Here is a 25861-nt window from a genome sequence, read left to right as displayed (position 1 = left end):
GTCAAAATTCTATCCACTCTTCAAGCTTAAGATCAAATGCCAGCTCCTCCATGAACGTTATCCTGATTCCCCTGGCCTGAAATGATGTCTCTGTCCTCTAAGCTCAAAACTCAAATGGTATTTGGCTAATACCTCTCTTACGGTACTTAGCACATTCTGCCACCTGACAGTTATTTCTGTTCATGTCTTTTCTTCTCTAATAAATTACAACCTTGTTAGGGAAAGGAACTATTATATATCTTTGTATTCTCTATAATGTCACCCATATATATTTACAGCAACATATACCTTGTGCACACTCATATTTAATTACCCTTCATATTTTATATGCCAAATAATTATACACACATTAATATTATTAACCACTAACATACTAGGAATGGATAAATATTGGCTAATATTTAGAAATCTAATATGTAGAAAAAGATTATTAGTAATCTTTAGAGTTCATAATATAAATAAATGACTATATATTACAAAAATAGATTGGTCTTTGGACCAAATCTAACAACATAAAATAAATGGGGACAAATAAACATAAAATCTTCTACTTATGTTTTAAAAAATGACTTCAGAATGTAAGCATTTAAAATAAATTGTTATCTTATGAAATAAATCTGAGGATATGAGTGGACTTTAATCTCAATATGTTAGCAATAAATAATGATAGTAATGAAAAAAAAAACTTTAGCTGCAATAAGAAAGATATAGCTAAGGTATAGGGATATTATGGTCCCACTGTATTCTTCTTTATTTAGATCCTTTCTAAAAATAATGTTAAATTCTAGGTATTACATTTGAGGTAAAATATTGATAAACTAATGATCACTCAAGAGGGGCAACCAAGATAGTAAAAGGCCTTAAAGTCATGCCAAATGATGATCAGTAGAAGGAAACTAGGAGGTTTATCTTGAAGCAGAAAAGGCTTTGATGGTTAAATGATAAGCGTCTTCAATTATTTGAGATACTCTTATATAAAAGATGAATCAAACTATTTGGCTTGGCCCCAGAGAACAGAAGCAGGAAAAACAAGTGGAGGGCTCAGATAAACACATAAAGCAAGGATTAACATAGGGAAAGACAAATAAAAATCTGCTAACTAAGAGAAATTTCTGAAACTGGATTGAATTGTCTCAGGACTTATTGAGACCATGTCTCCCTAAATTCCCAACTAAACATCAGGCTACCTCAAAAGTCCTTTCCAATCTTAAGGTTCTGCTCTTCTGTTACATGAGAATTTCTTATTCATTTGCCCACTAGAAAAATCAATAGGATGCAATGACTAGTGAGATGAGCCATTTTCTTTAGGGCATTTTTGATTATCAAACCAGCATATTCTTAATTGTAAGAAAGCACAGAACATGGCATCTCTGGCAATGATGTTAGCTATATTGCTAAACATGTAAATAAGTAAATTCTTGTCATGTATATTGCTGTTGTTTGGCAATATTTAAGAGCTTTAAATTATAAATAGTAAAGGAAAAAATTTTGCATTTCTTAGGCAGTCTAGACTTCAGCTACTTACAGCTACAATCCCCATGGACTTGAATGTTTGAAATAAAGCCAATACTAGACTGCTCAGCAAGCACTGGGTCAACAACCAAAATTCTAACAGCTAGGCATCCCTACAATACTCAATAGTAGTGACAGCAGGACTTATTTCATTAAAATACCCCAGTGTGTTGCTCAATATGTACTCTGTGTTCCTGCCAGACTAAATCCCTATAGTGATTCCCATCTTCCTCTAGTAAGTGTTAAGGGTTATAGAGAAAAAGAGAGCCCCTGTGTCGGTCCCAAGCTTTTCCTATAACCAACTTATTAAATTTTGAAAGGTGTTAGTGGATATTTTAATTACTTTTTGACGTGATGACATGAAGCTAGCAGTACTAATCAAATGGAAGCAAATAAAAAAATGGAGGTTGGTAGATCCAAGGCAGCAGGAGGGTTTTTGATCGATTCTTCAGATCATTTTCTTAGGCCCAACAATAACTTTGATGCCTGCAAAACATGTGAACTGGATAGCGTTGGTAGTGTTGGGAAGCAAATCCACTATTTTATGTTTCTATGCTGTCCAAAGTGAAAGAAAACCATCACATCCTTTCTCTTGGGTTTAGTATGACACTTGTATGCCTTGCAGTCTTACCAGCTTTCTCACAAAATCCAGTGGTTATGAGTTTAGCAGATCATATAAGGAAACACACAGGAAATAATAGACAGAAATTGGATTCCTCTGGAATCCTTCCTTCTTGTTTATTCCTTGGTTTCTAAAAGACAGGAGAAACTCACTGTGTTTAGATATCCAGCACTACAAACATCTGCATTTTTGTTGATGAGGAAGTTTCCTTTAATAACACCCCTGGACTTGGGAGATTTTCTCAGAAGGAAATCTGGGGCTAAACAAAATTCTCTGCCTAGGGTCAAGCTGGTGATCAGACTTTTAAGCTGAGCAAGATTATTTCTTAGACCATAGGCACACAGTCTGACATCATGTCTCAAAGTTTTTCAACTTGATAGAAGCTGTCAGAGTTCACACTCAGTGGGCATAGACTTAAAAAATCCAGGGTCATTGTCATGAAGAACTGGAAGAGCATAGTAGTGCATTGATCTATCTGCCTTTTCTTTCCTTCCTTTCTTCCTTTATCCTTCCTTCCTTCCTTCCTTCTTTCCTTCTCTGGATATTGCCTCCCCAAATACTTATGTCTGTATGTGTATTGATTTGAACATCAGATAGATAGACATTAGGATGAAGTTTCAATATAAGAATTTCTTCATCAATGTAAAAATCTCCTGATGAGGAAAGTTGCTCTACTGATAGAGATCAGCAACTACCCTGTAATTTAGTTTAAGAGAGTTTCCTCCACTGAAAGGAGAAGTTACTTCATTAAAGTCATATATCATATGACTTTGATTATATGATATCATATGATCATATATCAGAAGAATAAAGTGAGCCCAGCTCTTTCTGAGTCTAAGAGGGATTATCTGAGATCTACTCTATTATGTTTCTTCTCTATAAAGTGGTGAATGTTTGTATATGTTCAAAGGTGACATCCATTTCTGTTTAAGGAACACACTACTGAAGCTTGTTCATTTGTACTTGTCTTTATTTTTCACATGAATGTTACAATTAGGTCATCGAATAGTATAAGAATTATTCATTTTAGAGCACTGACAGCAGGCAACAGGTCGAAGACAGTAAGTGTCTATTTTACTGTGATAAAATAGTTCCTACTTTTATGGCATAAAACATCTTTAGAGGATTACATATTCTCCAGGTGGGTTAAACATTTTGACACTTTCAACAAAAATATCTTTGCCAATATTCTCTACTTTTATACTTCAAAGATACAAAAACACAAATTTTATGCAATATTCCAAGCAAAAGTGAAGAAAGATAATAGGAATCCTGACATATATGTCAGCAAAGTTTTTTTTTTTTTAATCAATTATCATATTTAACCATCCTTTCCAGAAAAACAATTACATCTGCCTCTACAACTCCAGGAAAGAGAGGGACATAAATTTAGATCTTAAGCAATTTTTTCAGGGACTAAGTCCTGGATTAGTGACTTCGAAGGAATGCACAAGAAGGGAAGGTAGGAGAGAGGCTGGACTATCAGCTGATACTCCTCAGCATCACTCCTCTGTTTCTGTGACAACAGTATATGTTTCGTATTCCCTGTCTTCACAATAGCTATGAGGTAGTATGTTATCCTTCTATGAATAAATTCTTCTTGTTTGAGTAGTTGTGAATATCTGGCTTTCCTCTAGACATTTTTTTGCTCTATTAAGATTATTCTTGATTTTCATTTTAGCCTGATATTATCCATGTGCAATTGGATGGGGTGTCATGCTCATTATGTACCATTCCTAAACTACTATAGTCAATTAGAATCCTATTACTCTAGTCTTCAACTGTTACAAAACTTTTTTTTTTCTTTAAGTATTTTATATCTTGTCATCATTACACTCATTGTATATCTGACATATTTTAAACTATAATGTATCATAGTCTCAATTTGGCTTAGAAAGAAAAAGTATATAATAAAGCTATAGAAAAAAGAGAAATGTTCTCCAATTTTTGTCAGCCTCAGATTAGGAGATTGTCCTCTATTTCCTGATTCCCTCATGGGGAAATAGAATGAGTCAATCACATAGCTAATAATGAAAGCATTTCCCTACAGTGGTCTCTATGTTATTATCAACTCTGAATCTGCCATTCCTATGATAGCTTATTGTGTATTTTCCATAAAATAATGTTTCCTATAAAATAAAATTTAAACATTAAATTAGTTTAACCTAACTTGAGAAATATAATATAGCAGATTTGGAACTCCCTTAATTGACATACATTATATCTTTGCTAGGCTTTAGTTAACATTCTATAATGATTTGGGGTGTTTGTGGCGGGGGGATCAATTATTGGAGAAGCCTCTGGTTATGAGCCTCTCTGATCATCATTAGGCCAATTCTAAGAGTCCAGACACAGTCATTTTCCATACCTATACTTGGAGGCTTCCCAGCTGGCAGAGCCTGCCAAATTTTATGGTCTTTTGGCACACTCTTCAGGAGCCAGGGTCACCTCTACTCAATAATGTGGCCCTGGAGTAGGACTTCAGTGGAGGTATTTATGTTGTAAAATATATTATGACTAAAATGATGTTACTTCTTACATCTGGGCATCAAATAATCATCATAATAGCTAGCATTTATATAGTGCTTTGTGGTTTGCAAATTGCTTTATATATACTATCCCAGATGATCCTCACCATAACCCTTTGAGATATGTGTTTTAATTATCCCCATTTCACAAATGAGGAAATTTAGGAAAGAGATTAAGTGACTTGTCCAGCATTATAAAGCTAATTGATGTCTCAAAGAAGATTTGAATTCAGTTATTCCTGACTCCAAGTCTGGCACTCTATCCACTGAGCCACCTACGTGACTTTCCTAAGAGTAGGAAGAAAGAAAATCCTGCCTCATTTTCCTCTTATTCTTCTGGTCTATCAAAGACCACCATGATAGCTTAAAACATAATTTTATTATATCAAGAATCAAAAAATAGAGGAGGAGGAAGAGGAGGAAACTGTAGTTTATAGGCATATAGACTACACATATTTTCTGAAAATTTCACAAGACAAAATCAGTTTACAGAAGAAAAGGGAATTTCCTTTAAGAATAGAGGAGAAATTCCTTAAAATGTAGCTTGTTAGATATTAACATAACAAAAGAAGTTGGAAATTTTCTATACTATGTATTTTAAGAAAGATATTGACTCCTCAGAAATCACAAATGAATTTTTGACTAAAGTCAAAGGAAATAAAAGCAGATGGTCCTCAGTTCCTTTCCATCCATATAATATCTTACCCTCAAACATTTTATAAACCTTTCTCAGAGGATGAATATGTTATTAGTCCCATTTTATAAAGGAAGACCTTTGATTTAGAAGCAGTTAAGAGAATCTTAAAAATTCCAAAGTGATTCATAGTTCTAGAATATGTTTACAAATTCTATGGGATCATAACTTTCCCTTTAGACAGTAGACCAAATAAAATGACTAAAATAACGTAGAACATTTTGAAGACAGTTTATATATTGAAGAGGACTAGTTCATTTAATTCTTCGAGGAGAGTCCAAATTCATTTAAATACCATGAAGTTTTCTTGTTCTTGTCCATTTCCAGGACTCACTAAAGTTTCTACTGATATTCCAATAATTCTTTGCTATGGATACAACTCTTATTATTGACAATTTTTTTTCTGTGCTATGTTCTGGAATGTTATAATGAAAATGAAAATAAAGGGTATGTGTATATTTATGTATGTGTGATTTCTTTAGATGTTCCTGAATAGACTAAAGGGAAAGATAACTCTATTACAGCTACATAAGACTGAAGAAGGGATAATTAAAGAAGAGAAGGGAAGGGAATAAACATTTATATTGTACTTCTATGTGCCAAGCATAATATTAAGTATTTCACAAAAAATTTCACATGATCCTGACAAAAATCTTAGGTAGGTGCTGTTATTATTCTCATCTTATAGTTGAGAAAACTGAGGAGAAATAGAAGTAGTGACTTGTCCAGGGTCACACATACATACAATAAATATTTGAGGTAGGATTTTAAGTCAAAATCCTAACTCTAAGTCCATCTCTCTTACCATTGAAGTACCTCGTAAAGACAAAGGCATATTGGGATTGTGGATAAGTTTTCAAGTTAATATCCAAATAGAGCTCAACTCTGAAGAGATCGGCAAATAAGAGACTAATACAACAGCAAAAAAGAGAGAGAACTGAGGGAACAGTATTTGTATATCATCTAAACTTAGTACCTCATTTAAGTAAGAATCAGTCATATCCAAAAGTATCATAGACATTACACAGAGACTAGATTATCACAGGGAAATTTGAAATTTGAACATAGAGTATTCAATTCCAGTGCTATTATCCTTCCCTCTATAGAAATCTTTCCCACATAGGAATACATATGTGTGTATATATGTGTGTGTGTAATATTTTGAAAATAAAATGAAGAAGAAATCTTTCCAAAACCTCTTCAAAGAAAAGAGAAAGAAATTACTGGTTCTCCTATAAACAATATATGGTATTTAGGTTAGGAAATTTAATAGCCTATAAACAAAGATTGTAAAGTATACTCCATTAAACATATATTGTTTCTCTAAAACAATAAAAAATGCACTTGAATAAAACAAAAGATACATTTAGAAATATTAGCATGAAGTGGTTTCAGCATAATACTACAGTTCTTACCATGACAGGACTTACTAAGTTTAGCAGGACTTTCTCATTTGGGCTGCTTGATCAATCTTTGTGAAAATGTAATGAAAAGTTTATTTTTTTTTGACATGGTTAGTTCAAGAACTTCTTTGTTTGCTGTACTCTTTCTTAAATTCCCAATTATACAAGATTGGCATCATATGAGATAACAAACACAAGATTGAATCATACAATATAATATGTTAGGCATTTTGCCAGCCTTTAAGCTCTATATAAATATTACATTTTATTATTACTGTAATACTGTACTGTTAAGATGGGATACATCTAAATATCATATATATATCTGTGTGTGTGTGTGTGTGTGTGTGTGTGTGTGTGTAAAATATATGACATAGATGTTGTGTAGTATTTTAAAATATCAAACTAGAATGAACACACTGATAGGCAACTCTTAGAGATCGACAGAAAGTGATTATCAGGAATTCTTTGTGAAACACTCAAAAGCAAAGAGAAAGGATTTACAGAAAATTAACCTAACAGCCACAAAGTCATATTTCTGACTTTACATTTTGAAATTGTTTACCTCCAAGAGTTGAATTATCTTAAAAGTCTCAAGCTTTCCTGTAAGTATAAAAGATAGGCATGAAGGGCTCTAATAAAATATGTAGATGGATAGGTAGGGACAAACATTGAAAGTAGTTTCATAGTTTTAATTATTCTATTATGTTAGAAGTACACAAATAAACATCTTTCACTGACAATTAGAGTGAGCCATTCAAATTAATACAATAGTGGAGCTTTTGTAAGCTCTGTATCCACTCCACACATTAGAATCACTTTTATACATGTTACTGCTGATAAAAATAGAGTCCTCAACTGACCACGTGACTCACTTTGAATAGCTTCAATACTTATTGCTGTCAATGCCTCAATCAGCCCACGATCTTTAGTACTCTACAACTAGTGGATAAATATAGGAAAAATGGTCTGTAACACATTCAGTAATTACAGATGAGGATATCTGCTTTAAAAGTGCTTTAAAAATTTTTTTTAAAAGTTCAGATATCACAGTGCAATACATGATTCCATAGTGATTTTATGCAGCTGACAGAATATTGTGTTTCTAACCTACTTCATAATATGCAAGAATTGAATATAGATCCAATGCCAAATATATGATCAAAGTTAAGTATCCTTAACTCATTACTCAGTCACATTTGATCTGGTCACATGAAAGGATATTAAAGATTTAACCCTTTGTTGTTCAAAACATATTCAATGATTCCTATATGCTTTTGTTTTTATCACTAATAATGATAATCATAGAATTTTAAAAGTATTAATTATCAATTAATGTTTCCTTTCCTGGCATGATTTTAGCTTAATTTGGACTTACTGAGCGAAGTTTTCTAAGTATTTGACTCATTTATGTTTGTTTTATTTGTGAGAAAATAGCACTTTTATATGAAATGTTATTTTTGTCATATATACACACAGAGACTAACACACAAATAAATGGTTACCATTTATGGACATAACAGAGTGTTTTTTTTAAACTTATACAATCAGAGTTTCTATTTTCTCTGATTCTAATACATTGGTGTAAGATCATTTGGGTAGACCATAGCAATAAGAAATCATGAGGTCAATAAGAATTAAGAATTCTTCAGCCTAAGAGAATAAGAAACCTTTCTCTTCTACTCATTTTTTTTAAACCATTGACTCCAATTTCTTTACCAAGCCTCATTTTGACCTGGGAAAGAATCAACTGCAAAGAGACAATTTGAGTTATGTTAAAAACAAGTCATAGAGTTGAACTACCACTTTTATTGCTTTTATCAGCCACATAAAGTTCTATTTTTATTGTCTTAACTGTCAAAAAGGAAATAGTTAACTTCAAAGTTGCATTTTTGTATTTTTAATTAACATTTTACTTAAATTACACAAATTAATATTAAGTTCAGAATCTTTTACATTACATTTTACATTTTAATTAGTGTAATTAAATCATTATTTTTCTTTAGGTTTCATTTTTATACCAACTTTGCATGCTCATTTGAAAAAAATACTTATTCAATCACTTCAAGTCTTCATGAAATTATATTTTATTGGTTGGAAAACAAGAAGAAGCTAAGGGTCATTTTAAAATACTTCTTCCTTATTTAAATTCAAGTGGAGAGTAATAGAAAACTTCAATCCAAAGTTTTAAACTTATTAGAATATTATTTATATTTATTGTAAAGTTTATACTTATCATGCAAGAAAAAAAGGAAATATTTTAAGCCCTCTTTCAAAATTCCAGTTCTTTCAAAGCAAAGGACCAATTTGAAGTTTGGAAACTAGCACAGATTCCAAATTTTGAATATTTCACTACTATTTAATTGAATTTAGCTGCTAAAATATTTTCTAAATGCATATATGTATGTATATATACACACACATGAGTGATGACCATTTACTTTAAGAATATTAATATCCAAAATTATGTATAAGATTGACTAATTTATATATATATGTAGTATTATGCAAATAACTCTTCAAATACAATAAATTAAAGCTACATATACTTAATTTTATTCATAAACTAACCAATTAATTAAGCAGTTGTATCATAAAATCCTTTTTAAAATGAAGTACAAGGCTCTAATGTATTCCATCTCCAGGGAATACACATATACATACATACACATATATACATACACACATATATGTATGCATGTATGTATAGGTATGTGTATATATGTTTATGTATGTTTCCAAATGTTAAAAGTGTGCTGATCTTAATCTATCTGATTGCAGTCTGAGCAATATGTTATATATACCTACATATATACATATAAATATATATATACATATATACTTACACACACATATATATATATACATGTACATATAATGAGTTGCATAATTTAATTGGAAGAAAATGTGCATTATTTTAGCTGAAGTTAATCACATGAAGGGGACTGTTAGTACCCCATACCAGCTACTAGCAGGCTGTAAACTAAAAGAACAATCTTAACCACTATGCTTGTGTACAAAAGCATGCCACCTTAGCAACAGTAAGATGAAAGGGAGTCACATTTTTAAGTTTTCACAAGGAGAAAGGCAGTTGCTAAGCAATAACAATAATTGAATAATCATAATAATGTGCACAGCATTGTGATCTTTAAGAATTACTAAAGTACTACTAATAAATAAGCAGTACAAAATTAATTGCAATTACCATCATTATGAGAGAAATATGCCTTCAGTGACTTTCTCCCTCTAACTAAACAATCTCCTTCAGTCTCTCAGGATGCTTTTGTCTGTTGCTGCTCACATATCAAAATCAACATAAATACTCTTAACCATAGAACTATTTTGGTCATTTCTCTCCTTTTATTGATCATTTGAGTTTTTACGTCTCTGTGTTTATTTCAAAGACAAACGATTTCCTCCGTGGGACAATCCTTTACAAGTTTTGCAATCACAAATTCTCTTGTTCAATCCAAATACATCTAAAGTCTTACATTACACAGAAATTTATTTTTACAAGCAACATGACTTTTCTGGCAACCTAAGAGCATCCCAAATCTTTTCTCTCCTCATAATTTCTTGCCTCACCAATTGAAGATTTTCATATGCTTCGACCCCCCACCCCCCACCCCTTCCCTTACTTACCTGCTGCTCTCCAGGTTCCGTGGATTTCATCAGATGCTTATCCTTATACAGAGACCAGAGACCAATATTGGGCAGAAAAATTAAAGCCACCATAAACAATAAAGTCATTTGCAGAAACCGCTTCTGTTTCCTCTTCATGGCAAATGATAAAAACGCCAGTATAGATGGCTGGAGGAAAGTGCAGGATTCCCGGCGGTTCCCGGTGAGCCAAGCCAATGTCCTTTCCTCTCCTCTGCGATTAACCCCCAAGACTGAGACGAGTGGCTAGAAACTTTTGTTGCAGCCTCAGCACCAATACACACCCCTCAGAGGGAGCTGGTAATCTGCAGAACAAACGCACAGTCACTTTTCCCCCACTCAGGAGAAAAACAAAACAAACAAACCAAAAAACAGCCTCCCCCAAAAAACTATGACGAGTGAATTATCTATTGGCTCAGAAATGAATGGATTTACTGAGGAAATCATTGAAGTCTATCGATCTCCATTAATATAAAACGAAGGAGTAAATATGATCAGTTGGTAGGCTAATCAGAAATTATGGAGAAATCAATAGCTCGCCAAAATACTTTCCTGGAAAGAAGGGAGTTTGTTTTTGTCTTAGAGAGGAGTACGGAAGGGGATTGGGGGAGTGGGGTGGAAGAGGAAGAAGTGGCTGGACAAACAGTGCTGTCCCAAAGTCTACTGCCCAGATTAGTTTAGTAAGGAGGGAAATGCACGAAAGCGTCTCCAACTAGCGGATGAGTTGTCCATCTTCGCTCTTCTTGAGCATCAGAGGGAATGACTGATCTGAAATCCACTGGAACTCCCCTCTCTCCCTCCTCCCAACTCTCCTTAGCAGGATCTGCCTGAATCCCAGACTGCTGACAGAAGCCCAGGCATTTGCAGGGGATCTGGTGACAGGAAGCCGAAAGCCAGGCTGAGGAGGTCGGTGAACTCCTGGATTCCCTGGCACTGTCAACTCGCCCGCCTGCCTCCTTCCCTCCCTCTCCGCCTACTGGGCACCCCGATAGCGAGAGAAGTGGAAGGGAGGCTACAGATGTCATCGCGGAATCCAGCCAGCGAATCAATGGGGCGACTTACCCTCCTCTCTACGTCCTCCTCCTCCTCCTCCTCCTCCTCCTCCTCCTCCTCCTCCTCCTCCTCCTCCTCCTCCTCCTCCTCCTCCTCCTCCTCCTCCTCCTCCTCCTCCTCCTCCTCCTCCTCCTCCTCTTCCTCCTCCTCCTCTTCTTCTTCCTCCTTCTCCTCCCTCCTCCTCCTCCTCCTTCTTTTCTTCCTCCTCCTCTATCTCTTCTTCCTCCCCCTTTTTCTCTTTTTCCTCCTTTTTCTTTCTCCTCCTCCTCCTCCTCCTCTCAATGTTATTGTTCACAAAGTAAAGGCTGCGCAGATCAATCTCGTCCTCCCTTTCTCCAGAGCGGCTTTCACACTCAGTGACTATTCATGTTACCATGCTTCTCCGGGAACTATCAAACACAGAGAAACATACTGAGCGCAGCAGCAGCAGCAGCAGCAGCAGCAGCAGCAGCAGCAGCAGCAGCAGCAGCAGCAGCAGCAGCAGCAGCAGCAACAAGGACCATTCGTTATTCCTTACCTCTTCCCTTATCCCCAGACGCCTTGACACCCCCCCCCCCCACACACACACATACAAAATGCACCAAGGAAAAAAAGGCTATTCTAAACGAGAAAGGAGAACTTGGAAGATGCTAGAGAGTAAGAGAAGATGTAATGCTCTCTCCTCTCCAACCTTCTCTTTCCCTCTCCTCCGGTGCTTCTTTTCAGCTGAGATGTCAGAGGGTGTCTAACACGTGCAGGAGCTCTGAGCCCTGGTGGGGGAGGGGGTAAATATGAAAAAGGAAAAAGGGGATGGGAAATCCTCCGAGCTAGGATGCTATATAAACAAATCGAGAAGGGGAGGAGGAAAAAGCAAAGCGAAGATGCTGCAGAAGGAGTCTTTGGAGATCCTCATCACTTGTTTCCTGGATTTGCAGTCCCGGGTCCGCTTGGGTTACACTCCCTGGGGCAGGAGGAAGAACAGTCACTCTGGTCACCTCATGGATAGTAGTCCGGCCCAGAGGCAGCCCGACAGGGGAACGTTGTTAGCCTCTGTGCTCTTCTTCCAAGGCTGGTCCATGATGACCGCGGAGCGCTAGTGTCAAGATCAGGAATCCCAGCCTGTGAGAGGCTAGAGGCGACAGCTGTAGATCGCACCGGTGCAACAGCAGCGGCAGCAGCAACAGCGGGTGCAGCGACGGCGGCAGCGGCGGCGGCAGCAACAGTGGCAACAGCGGCAGCGGCAGCAACGACCGCAGCTACTGAAAACTGAGGAGCAGCAAAGGATTTGGAAAGATGATTCACGTTGCTGAAGCCTTCCGCGACTTGGAAACCAGGTACATAAACCGTGTAAAAGGAGTGGGAGTGAGGGCTGGGGGCGAGGGAGTGAGGGCTGGGGGCGAGGGAAAGAAGCTGAAAAAAAGCACAAATGCTGCTAACGGCCTGGGAGGCGGCAGCCCGGAGGACTTAGTCTAGAGAAAAGGCTTCAGGGGTTGCAGGCTCCAGGTTTTGTGTGGGAGATGATGGCGATTCTGCTCCAAGCTGGAAACATCTGGATCTCTTGCTGGTCCAGAGGGTACTACTCCAGCTCTCCTTTCTTCCTCCCCACCCTGCCTGTCTGTTCTTTCTCTCTGCGTGCTTCTGCTGCTATTCTCACCCCCAACCATCCTGGATCCCCCTCCTCCCTTCCACTTTCCCTGATCTACACCCCCCACCCCTCTTCTCGCCACCACCTCCCCAGGAAAGTTTCTGAATCGCAAAGATTCATGGTCAGACTGGATCCCTCTTTCTCTAACCCCCACCCCTAAGGGATTATACACCTTTGTAATGCACCACCTTCTACTAGAAAATCAAGGTGCAAGTCAGGCCAATATAGGGTTCACAAGGATCCAAATAGATGTCGATAGATAGGATTCTATGTTCTGAGAATCCTGAGTGGACAGACATGCAGTTGGGAGAATTCGAGCAGAACTCCTCAAAAGGACAGAATGGAAATGCCTAGGGATCTTGAAACCAAACTGGGAAGACTCTGGAGGAAACAGGATTGAGACAACAGGTATTGTATTATTAGGAAAATCCGATGAATCGCTTAGAGATGAGTATAGAGAAATAGCCTTTATTTTCTTACCCACTATGGAAAATACAGTTAGAAACATGAATGAACAGTAGTCTGAATAACATGCTCATTATTTCTGGTGTTTGATAGATACTATCTGGTATTATTTATGTAACATGTATATGATTTTTAAAAAGTCACTCATTTGTAAAACAGGCTTCCAGAATAATAATAATAATAATAATAATAATAATAATAATAATAATAATAAATGAAAAGTGAAAAAGCAAAGCATATTTGTGAACTTGTGTCCTTCTTTATAAAATATCTTCAATATGAGTCTTTATAAATCACTATCTCAGAAACCAGAAAGAACAGAAGGTAACTTTTTTTTCCCTATTCAATTCATAAGGACTCTGCATTGTTTCTAAAACTTCTATTTCTTAGAAAACTCAGTGCTGACAGAGAAAAGTATGAATTCTGAGAAAATGCACTGAGAAAGGCATGTACTCATTATTGCCTGATGCCTTAAACAAACAAACAAACAAACAAAAAACTTTGGAACAATTAAAGTGTGTTATAGATATGTATACATGTATATCTTTATTACATGCGTAAGGAGTTGCATTGTCTTTAAGAAAGAAAATATCTCAAGGGAAAATAACTAAAGAAGGAAAATATTAAAAGCTCTATTATTCTGAATTATATTACTTTCTTCATCCCTGAAGTAATTCCCAAACCAAATTTTCTTCTTTCTGTCTGCTAACATAATTCCATTTCAATGCTAATCTTGACTTTCTTCCTTTCTGTTTGGACTTTCTTGTCCTTTTCTCGATTATTTTGTTGTTTAATCCTTTTCATATACTCATAATAATAACTTTCCGTACTGTTTATATTTGACAAAATCTCCCTACATCAAAATAAGTAAAGACTTGTACTTATGAAGGAAGATGCTATCCACTTTCAGAGAAACAGATGGTAAGAGGAAATAAGCATGGTGCGTTCTTCCATATATTTGTATGTTTATCTATGTTTATAGATATCTATATAGTATGTATGTATATATATATATGTATATATATATATGTGTGTGTGTGTGTCTATACATGCATATACATACACACATATATAAAATATTTCCAGCCCTCTTTGGGGGAATTAGGGAAAAAATAAAGTTTAAAAAATGCACAAAAGAAAACAAAAGAAAACCAACAAGAAAGCAAAGAAACCCTGGATTGCTTTGAAAACAATGTTACTATTTATTGAATAGGTTTTCTTAAATGGAAATTTGTTGTTTTTTATTGAATCCTCTTTTATGGTTTCTGTGTACATGACACATGGATATTTCTTCTTATATCATTTTGTATTTAAGTTTTTAAAAGTTACAAAAATGATAAATGTAAAAAATAAGTAGCATATTAAGATACTTCTAATTAATTTAAATGTTCAAATGTAAACTTCAAGTGTAACTTTCTTTTCAAATAATTAAAGCCAAAATACATGCACATATGAAAAAAGGGGAAAAAAATGGGACGGATCAGGAGGCTAATATAAATTTTCCCACTTGACTGTGAACACTGATTTAATTGAAATTTTGTTGTAGTATTTTGATTATGTCTTTGACTATATCATGTAATATCCATCCAAGACTCTTCTTTCATATCATTGCCTTCATTCCTCCCCCAAACTCACTTAATTAGAATTTTTCAGCATCATTTTGAATTAGAGGAAGAAAGATATTCTTTGTAGTTACAAAATAGTAGTTATTATAGCTACAGAAGAAGAATGAAGCATAATTGTTCACTTCAAAAATTATATTCTAAATAGAGGAAAAGAATTAATGCAGGAAATGTTTAAAGAATATTTGAGTCTTTGGGTAATGTTGATAAAGAATTAGTGAGGGAGAGATGAATGTGGGTTACAGCTGTCTAAGAAGAATTCATGACAAGGTGGAACTGAATGAAGGAGAGATAGGAAAGGATAGGATCTAGATGAGTGAAGAGAAAGTAAGACAGTATTTATGGTGAGCAAGATGAGGCAGTGAGGTTGAGATCAAAGAACACTGAATTTGGAGTAAAAATTGGGTTTCAATCTTTGACAATGGCTTGCATTGCAATAATGGGTAAGTAGTTTATCTTCTATGAAACTTGTTTTCTCTTCTCTAAATCAATTCAGCATACTTTTATTGAGCATCTGCTGGTAGTGTGATCTTGGGTAAGTAATTTAACTTGGCCTTGGAGATACAATGACACAAATGAAACAAGGAATTCAGGTAATAGTAGACAAATGAAGACAAGGATATTGTCCTCTATAAGAAGGATAAGCTCTCAAGAACCTTGGTGGTATTAACAAATGAAAATAAGAATAATATTCTCAGGATATCGCTGGGTGGTACAATGAATAGAGCACTGGGCCCGGAGTCAGGAAGATCCAAATTCAAATGTGGCCTGAGATCCTTACTGGCTATATGGACAAGTCACTTAATCTCCAACTGCCTTAATTTGCTCATCTCTAAAATGTGAATTCCAAGAGCATTTACTTCATAAGGTTGTTGTGAGGATCAAATAAGATCATTGTAAAGCATCTGACACATAGCAGGTACTTAATAAATGTTCATTTCCTCTCTCCTGTCTCTAATCTGCTTTGTTTGATTCTGACCACTCACAGGTTAGAGACTGGTTCTGGTCTGGTTGACAAAATGTAGTTTATTAAAATAGAGTAAAACTCAGTCTGGGGTATGCATGACAATTAGGAAGTTAATATTAATTCTGTCAATGTTCTTTAATTTTCTGGATAGGTAGCAATTTGGTTTTATAAAAGTGAAAGAAATATGTGTTACACATACAGTTAGTAATATCAAGATATCAAGTTAATTTCAATGGTTTTTGCATTTCATTTATATGAAATTATGAGAAATAAAAGTAAAATATTTTAAAATATTTGGTAGATTATTATTTGTAATATTTAACTTACAAACTAAGGTTGATCAGAGGAAGTGCTAAATCAACTTCTGCATTAAAAATGTAAGTAACACATGCTTTCATATGTAATTTACTGTAATTTGGCTTGATTATTATAATGCTATAGGAGAGATAACATTTCTGTTGTCTCATGGAGTAATCTCCTCTGACATTTAACAGTAACTTGGCCCTAAGCAAGTTATTTTGCTGTAAGACTTTGATTTGCAGAATGCACAGTGGTAGAGAGAACTTCCTCAACTGATGATTTCATATAAACATACAGTCACAAATATGGACCAAAGGGAAAAAGGAATGGCAGCAGCATTCTTGGGATAAATGTTCATTTTGAGTAGGTATATGACCATGTAATATTATTTATTCCTTAAAAGCTTCAGTTAACTTATCTGTAAAATGCACACAAATCTATCTATCTTACAGTATTATTGTGATCAAATTAAAAAAAAAAAACACTGTATGGAAATGTGCTGTTATTTTACAAACTGTTTTCCAGCAGTATGTTGGCATATACCAGTATATCAGAGCCTTAATATATTACTATCCTCATAATTCATAGCTTGTTGTTTTGTGTTGTACAGTTATTTTCAGTTGTGTTTAACTCTGTGTGACCTCATTTGAGGTTTTGGCAAAGATACTGGTTTGGTTTGCCACTTCCTTTTTTAGTTCATTTTACAGATGAGAAAATAGAGGCAAGAAGGGTAACTTGCCCAGAATTATACAGCAAACTTGTAGCTTGAGGCCAGATTTTAATTCAGGAAGATGCCTTCCTAACTCCAGGCTCTGTACTCTATCTACTCTATCTACCTACTTGAATTCATGATTAAGAATGGTCTTAATTATGGGAACAACTTATGATGGAATATTTTTATATAATTAGAAAATATATCTTCTTGAGTGGGAGATCAAGCTGAATATTCATAATATCATATATATCATAAAAATATTTTAAACCACACTTGTTCTGTCAATCACATGGCATAGAGGAACTGAACAGAGCTACAAATTAGAATAATTTTCTTTGGCCATTTCTTATGTTCATTGAATTTCGTGTAAAAGCAGTTCATATCTAATTTCCTTCAGGTCTGAGAAATTCCAAGCCCAATGAAAAGAGAGTATTCAACCTTCAGGGCCTTTAGATGGCACATTTGACATAGTGCTGGGTCTGGAGACAAGAAGACTCATCCTCTGGAGTTCAAATCTGGCCTCAGACACTACAGCTCTGAGAAAGTTACTTAATGTTGTTTGTCTTAGTTTCACTATCTGTAAAACGGAAATGAAAAAGGAAATGGGAAACTTTTGTCCTTAGTATCTTTGCCAAGAAAATCCCCCAATATGTTCAGGAACAATTAGACATGACTAAAATGACTGAACAACGACAACAACTCAGAAAGGAGGATAGTTAATTCAAGTTGTGCTGAGTCTGCTTCATGACATTCACCTGTGTCTGAGATACATCCCCTTATTACCTCTACTTCATAGAATTTCTTCTAGACTACACTTCTTCAAGACTACACTCAGATGCTGCCTTTTATGTGGAGCCTTTCCTTATTTCTACAACTGATAGAGTTCCTTCACCAAAATGATCTTCTAGGATTTTGCATGCTTTGCTCATATGCAAAATATGACTTTGCTCAATAAATTACAAATAGTAAGCACCTTGTGGAAGGCACCATTAAACTTTTATCATTGTTTCCCCATAATCTAGGATAGTGCTTAATATGCATTAAGCACTTATTAAATGTCTGTAGATTTACTTATTAACAGTAGTAGATTAATAAAATTGGGAAATAATTTTATTCAGCCCTAATTTTTCATTGTTAAGAAAGATAACTAAGACCATAAGTAGTATTATGAAGTCTACCAAATAATTTTAATTGGTAAATTGATATATTATATTGACTCTGATGTACTTATTTTCACATTATTTCCACCATATGCAAAAATATAAAATCCCTATAGATTTCAATGAAAATATATGTTCAAGTGAGAAAAGTAAGTAAGAAATGCTCATACGGCCTTTAGTATCAGGTCTAAAACAGTAGAGTGCTATGTGAGTGAAATGTCACTTTCTAAAGTTATGTAATTATAATGATAATATAGCAATATAACACAATATAAGGTTAAAAAAGCATTTTGCTTTCCTTTGGTCTTCACAAGAACCCTTTGATCAAGGTAGTGCAAACGTTATTATCCTATTTTAAAGATGAAGAAAACAAGATAATAGGTCATGATCTGCCCCAGATCACAATGGTTTTCTGACTCCAAACCACTGTTTCCACTACAAACTGTCCACTTTATCACAGCCTCTTCAATCATAATCCAGTAAATGTTGTTAATAAAATTGAGAGAAGAGCAAATTTGGGGGGGGCAAAATGAAGAAGCAAACACATTGTAAGTCTGAAAAAAATCACTGGTTAACATCTGCAAGTGTTGAATGAACTCTTATATTCCTGGATATAAAAATGGAATAAAATTGGAAAGTCCCAAAGACAAGGAGAATAAAACAAAAAACAGAACTTTATGGAAACAAGAAAATGACCTGTTGTATAGTGAATTGTAAAAAAGAGTTTACATATTTACTAGTGTTGAGTGTAAAAGTTTTATAAAAATACTGTAGAAAAAAACACATAAAGTCACACTTGGGTATTTAAAAGCAGCATTGATTGAATGATACATTTGACAGTTTCCTTATGATATTAGAAACCTGCATAATGAGCTCTCTAAAATGAACCAAATAAGGCAATTCATTCACATGTTGGGATAATAACCTGGAAAACAAGATTCATTTGATGTAATTTTATATTTTCTTTCAACTTGCACCTTAAAATTTACAGCCAACTTTATCAGAAAAAAAAAACTATATCTTTTCTGTTGATTGTTATTTGTTTATTTTTTCTGATAGGAGGATGGAAGATCTACAAAGGGGAAATTTCACAAATGTCATCTAAAGCATTGATAAGCATCTACTGTGTGCCAGCACAGTGTTAAACAAGCAGACAAATGAATGAAACAACATACAAGTCAGGGAATGGATAAACAAATGATGAAAGAACAAATAAAGTAATGAATGAATATTTCCTATTTTAAGGAGCTTACATAGGATATAATATATTAATAGAAACATCTCTTCATGATCATTTGAACTGAAGAAACATAGTATTAACTAAGGAGATCAGAAAAGGTTTCATACAAAATTATATTAAATATAATCCTGAAGGAAAAAATAGGTTCTGAGAGGTAGAAGTGAGGAGGAAGAACACATCTGAAAAAAATTAAGGAAAAAAAACATTAAAAAGTCATAAATGACTTATAATTTTTAACACCCTGAAGGTAAGTATTATTTATTCTTTCTTTATTATTTCCAATGTTTCATAAGAGTGAGAAAGTTATTGTTCAATAAGTGTGTCCATTTAATAAATGAATGAATAGTAATGCAACACAAACTGTTGATCAAAGAAATGGAAATCCATTTAGTTTTTTCTCAGGTTATGAAAATTATTTCTAATATAAGTAGCTGTAGAAAATTAATAGATTTTGAAAATAATTCTAGTTGATGGATTTTTACTTTCCTTTTCTTTTATATTTTATTGAAAAGACACACAGATGGTATAAACAGGAGGCAGTATATTTGCAATAACAACTTTTGCTTTTGTTCAAGAAATGTAGTAAAACACATCCCTTTGTGTGTTTTATTAGAAAAACATGTGGGCTAGTCATGTAGCAAAAAAGAGAAACCATTCAAATCAATAAGCATTTATTAAGTACCTATTATATTCCAGGCATAAAGAAAAAAAAAAGATACATTTAGGGAAATTGACAATTTTTCTATTATTTTAGAAATTTCTTGGTGTTGCTTATATCTCCTAGTACAATGAAGAGTAAATACCATTATTCACTTAATGCCTGAGGAAATAAGAATGTTAAAATAAAATAATGGGATGTGTGTGTTTGTGTGTTAATTCAGATTAATTCAAATATACAATGTATTTTTTATTTGAATTATTCACTAAAGGAAAAAAGAGCACCTGTAGAGATAGGTTATCTTTGGGTAATCCATGACAGAGCATGAAAACAGAATGAAGAACCATAGAGATTCATGCAATTTAAATTTAGTTTGATAAACATTTATTAAGTACTCACTATGGACCAGGCACTGTGATTATTGTTGGGAAAGAAAGAAAGAAAGAAAGAAAGAAAGAAAGAAAGAAAGAAAGAAAGAAAGAAAGAAAGAAAGAAAGAAAGAAAGAAAGAAAGAAAGAAAGAAAGAAAGAAAGAAAGAAAGAAAGAAAGAAAGAAAGAAAGAAAGAAAGAAAGAAAGAAAGAAAGAAAGAAAGAAAGAAAGAAAGAAAGAAAGAAAGAAAGAAAGAAAATCCCTGCCCTCAAGGAGCTTACATTCTTTTTCTTGGAGTTGAAAACAAGTAGAGATAAAGTGGAGCAAACTGGAAGTCCAGTTTCTGCCTTTGAGAGGCTGAGGAAGATGGAAAGGTATTATGCATCCAAGGCTTTGAGTTATCAGAAAGAGAAAGAGATAAGAAATAGTTTATCCTGAGGGGGCATTTTGTTCTGTGGAGTTGAAACTAAGCAAAATTGCAAATGAATGAAAACACAGATCCATCATAGTATTAAGAAGACTTTTATATTTTCTCTCAAACATCTTTAACTCTCCTTAAAATTATAGAAGGGGCCAAGCATACATATTTACTCCAGTTAATCTTAAGGACAATGCACTACTCCTCTTCATTCAGCCCCTTGACCCAATAAGTATTTTCTTTTCACTCAGAAATCAAATGACTATAGGAGCTCTGTGAGTAAATAATACCTCTCAAACCCTGACTGTCAATCCTGCTTTTAGTCTAGCCTTCATGACCATCATTCAGAAAGCCATGTGAAGGGAGTCAGCCATTACCACCAAATGAGCAACTACGACTTCCGTAGGACAGGAGATCCAATCTAGCTGAAGCAATGGATAGTAGATAGAATATGACAGGCAAGTCAAGGAACTATCACCCTGATCATTATCTGCTCTCAGATTTCAATGGAGGTAGTCCCTAAACCTGATCCCAAGAGTCTTAGGAATAGCACTACTTAATAGGTTAGTGTTTTGAACCTTCATCCTGGGAAGAAGCCCATGTGGAGATATAGCCTGGTTACTGTTCCAGCAGCTGCTAAAATCATAAGGAATAAAGACTTAGAAAATAAAGTCCGTGAAGCCAAAATCCTTACACTACTTCAACATTAGAAGCAAATGTGTTTTGAAGTGAAAATAATATGAGAGAAAAGGCATAACCATGTGCTAGGGCATTACACTCAAAGAATCATGGGTGAGATAGAAATCTGACTTGCTGTTGAAATCTTACATATGTGTTAATCTCTTTCATTGGAATGTGAACTCTCTTTAGAGCAGCAACTATTTTACTTTTATTTTTGTATCCCCCAGTGTTTTGTACTGTGGTTTGCATATAAAAAAAAAGTTTAATAAATGTTTATTCACTCATTAATTGATAAAATAAGTGAAAAGTGAGGGGAATATGGCTAGATCAGAAGTAACAGATCAAATTAAAAGACATGTTTCAACAATTTTGTAACTCTTAAATTGAATAGTTAGCTAAACTTTACTGAATTTATGGAAGAAATGAGGCAATTTGATTTTTTTTTAATGTCAACTATGATGAGGCTGTTTCTTCCTTTAAATATAAAAATAAATCCATGAAAGACAACTATGCAAACCTTAAGTTTGCAAAGTGAAGTCTGGGGTTATAGGTATCAAATTGTATTAGCCATGGAATATAAAAAGATAATTTTTATAAATCCCATCTCATTTACAAGGGGGCAAAATGATCATTTCTGAAACTGAAAATTTTTCCTATAGAATCACTGACAAACTAGGTCCAAATCTACTTTCCCATATAAATATATTATAATATATAAACATAATATTTTTATTCTTTCCACTTACACATCTTGAGTAGTAAGGAAGGGAAATATGACTCAAAAATATCACATTCATATAAAATTTAGAAAAAATTTTTGGAGGAACTAGAGTTCCCTTCCGCCTTAATTACCTAGATCTGTTGTCTACATTGATCAGACACATTAGGAAGGCACTTTACTTTGTGAAATCACAGCTAGTCTTTTTTGGTGAGAATGAAGCCAGGTGGCACCAGGGAGACCCCAAGTAAAATATAACTCAGATACCTAACTAACCTAACTCAGATAACTCATCATGCATGAAGGAAAAGTCACTTGACCTCTATTTACTTGTTTCCTCCATTATAAAATAGGCCTAATAAAGGGACCTAATTTCCAGGGTTTTTCTTAAGATCAAATGAAATAATATTTGTCAAATATTTACACTGCCTGCCACATAGTAGGCACTTAACAAAATCCTTCCTTCCTTTCTTCTTTTTTTTTCCTTCCTTCCTTCCTTTCTTCTTTCTTCCTTTCTTCCTTCCTTGTTTCTTTCTTTCTCTCTCTCTCTCTCTTTCTTTCTTTCTTCTTTCTTTCTTTCTTTCTTTCTTTCTTTCTTTCTTTTTTTCTTTCTTTCTTTCTTCTTCTTTCTTCTTCTTTCTTCCTTTCTTCCTTCCTTTCTTCCTTCCTTCCTTCCTTCCTTTCTTTCTTTCTTTCTTTCTTTCTTTCTTTCTTTCTTTCTTTCTTTCTTTCTTTCTTTCTTTCTTTCTTTCTTTCTTTCTTTCTTTCTTTCTTTCTTTCTTTCTTTCTTCTTTCTTTTTCTTTCTTCTTTCTCCTTTCTTTCTTCTTTCTTTCTCTCTCTCTTTCTTTCTCTCTTCTTTCTTTCTCTCTCTCTCTCTCTCTTCTTCTTTCTTTCTTTCTTTCTTTCTTTCTTCTTTCTTTCTCTCTCTCTCTCTTTCTTTCTTTCCTTCCTTCCTTCCTTCCTTCCTTCCTTCCTTCCTTCCTTCCTTCCTTCCTTCCATCTCTTGTCTCTCTTTCTTCCTTTCTGTCTCTGTCTCTCCCATGCAGTAGCCAATCTACCTCCAAAGAGAAGAGAGAAGGCATATCATCATCCCAAACTGCCCATCACTTTTATTTTAACCTAACCCCTAAATGTCATGCTCTTTCAAATAAAATAGCAAAAAATAATGTTTATTTGGTAAAAAAAAAATAATCAAACTTGCTGAATCAGATTGCTTAAGTGTATTTAATATATAACATCTCGATTAATTTTAGGACTGATTCATTTAATTCATTAATCAATATTTCAAGGCTTTATAATACCCTAAGTCAGCATACTGTCTCCAATAATAATGATCAATTTTTCTCTAGATTTAACTAAGGAGTCTCTAGGTGCTTTTGTGGCTTGTTTTTGCCTCCTCTCTGCTTTTTGGGATCTCTAACTCCCTTCAAAGCTTAGTAAAAGAAACTCCTTCTATTTTTTTTTTTGGCCCCTACTCCACCCTTCTATTAGCATCCTGACTTCCAAGCTTATTTTGTATCTACTTTATATGCTTTTTGAAGCATATAGATATCTATATAAATGTCTCATAATTACATATCTTCATCTATCTATATATCTGTGCATTTTCCATTAGATTATAAGACTCCTTGAGGTCCAGGACTGTTTTGGTCTTGTCTTTGTGTCTCCAGTGCCTAGTACACTAGCAAAAAGAATGGGCTTTTAAAAACACTTGTTTAATTAATGAATTTGATTTGTGATAACATGCTTCAAACTTAACCAGACTATGCTTCAAAGGACATTCCATTATTGGGGCTGTTCTAAAAAATATTTTCTATTTGTTAAGATCTTTCAGAGATTATGCTTCATTGCTTAGCCTTCAAGAACTCAGGTTCACATTTCTGTCACAATGGAGCATTGAAAGGGGACTTTAGTGAAAGCTTTATTAAACGGTCTAATTTCTATTTTACTTTTCAATGACATTAAAGTTTTACATTGTTGCCATCTTAGAAAGGCTCAAAAAACCACTAAGGCAACACACATTTCTATCATCATATTGAACTCACAAAGATAATTCGTTATTTTAAATTAACTTTTGGGACCACATTCTGGTCTGACACTTCATTGGGAAATGTAGCCAAGCATCTAAGGGCTGTTCCACTCCTAAAAGATGACAGTGTCAGGGTATGGATTGCCAAAAAGGTAAGGAAGAGTCAGCAGTCAGAAAAAGGCACTTACTGTGCTCAGAGACAATCTTCCCTTGTTAGGGCCAGAGGCTCCTAATTAAAACACACGCACACTCATACACATAAAACTAGGTGACTGCTAACCAATTATCATCAAATACATCATAATTTGATTCCAACCTACCTTTCTAGCCCTATTGTATATTACTGCACACATTCTAAATTCATTCCAAACAGTGTCTTTTTTTTTTTTTTTTTTTTTTTTTTGCCATTACTCAAATAGGGCTCTTCATTTCTCATCTCTGGGATTTTGTTTAGGCTGTACCTCATGCCTATAACAGACTTGTTGACAACCGTCAACTCTTGACTTATAAAATCCTAATTTTCCTTCAGAGTTCAATTTAAGCTTGACTTTGAAGCCATATGTGTTACTCTATTCTCACCCTGAGCTACTAGGGCTTCCCCACCTAAAAATCATGTTTTATTGATTTTTAATGTATTTGTAAGTAGATATTTTTGCCTGTGCCTATACCGAAGTAAAACTTAATAGCCAGCATATAGTAAATAATAAATGTTTGTTGATTGATTGAATATCTTTTCTGCATTTAGAGTATAAACAAATCTTTAGTTTTATATAAAGAAAATTATAGGAATTTATTTATCAATTCACACTAATGCATGAACACATAGGTGAATATGCATGTATGTTTGTCTGTGTATGCCTGTGTATATCTATATCTATCAGACTCCACCCCATTTATTTATTTTACATTTACTTAAATGTGTACATATCATTTCTCCCACTGGAATGTAAGTTTCTTGAGGTCAAGGATCAAGAATGTTCTGGCAACTATTTAACATACAGATCATGGAGGAACGGGGGAGGTAAGCATGACATACCTTTCATTCACTCTCCATTAACATTTTCTCCATCATTTCTTGAATCTGGAAGTTATTAAGAAAACAACAAATCAAGCCCACTTTTATAACATTTGCCAATTTCTGTAGTGTAAATGCTCACTCTGAAAACTTAACATCTGGCTCCTAGGAGCTGATTTAAACTGGATCCAGTGTACATGAGACAAGGAGTCACATTTTAGCTCTGTATCCTTACCTATTAGCACAGCCTGGATCTGGCACAAAATTAATGCTTAATATTTGCTTTCTTTCTTCCTTACTCATTTAATTATTGAATGAATAAATGGGTGAAGGCAGAGTTTTAAGGAGAATCTTGGAATTAAGAACAACAGGTTATAAATGATTGAGTGACAAAGAATACTTAGGA

General features: G+C 34.3%; 1 protein-coding gene and 1 long non-coding RNA gene across 5 annotated transcripts in view; one reads left to right on the top strand and one right to left on the bottom strand.

The window, feature by feature from the left end:
- GALNTL6 (polypeptide N-acetylgalactosaminyltransferase like 6) overlaps positions 1-11404 on the bottom strand; it is a 1464604-nt gene extending 1453200 nt beyond the window's left edge. For both annotated transcript variants that reach the window (XM_074275446.1, XM_074275447.1), the window contains exon 1: positions 10402-11404. In XM_074275446.1, coding sequence (XP_074131547.1) covers positions 10402-10539 — 138 coding nt within the window. In that variant the 5' untranslated portion in view covers positions 10540-11404. The remainder of the gene's footprint in view (positions 1-10401) is intronic.
- Positions 11405-11701: 297 nt separating this feature from the next.
- LOC141545498 (uncharacterized) overlaps positions 11702-25861 on the top strand; it is a 37179-nt gene continuing 23019 nt past the window's right edge. For 2 of the 3 annotated variants that reach the window (XR_012483036.1, XR_012483035.1), the window contains exon 1: positions 12853-19812. This is a non-coding gene — a long non-coding RNA (uncharacterized LOC141545498). Of the gene's footprint in view, positions 12786-12852; positions 19813-25861 lie in introns of those variants that run through there. The other variant, XR_012483037.1, reaches the window with a different exon arrangement.

The sequence above is a fragment of the Sminthopsis crassicaudata genome, chromosome 6, assembly GCF_048593235.1.
Source record: "Sminthopsis crassicaudata isolate SCR6 chromosome 6, ASM4859323v1, whole genome shotgun sequence".
Taxonomy (NCBI): domain Eukaryota; kingdom Metazoa; phylum Chordata; class Mammalia; order Dasyuromorphia; family Dasyuridae; genus Sminthopsis; species Sminthopsis crassicaudata.
This window is presented reverse-complemented; position numbering and strand designations above follow the sequence as displayed.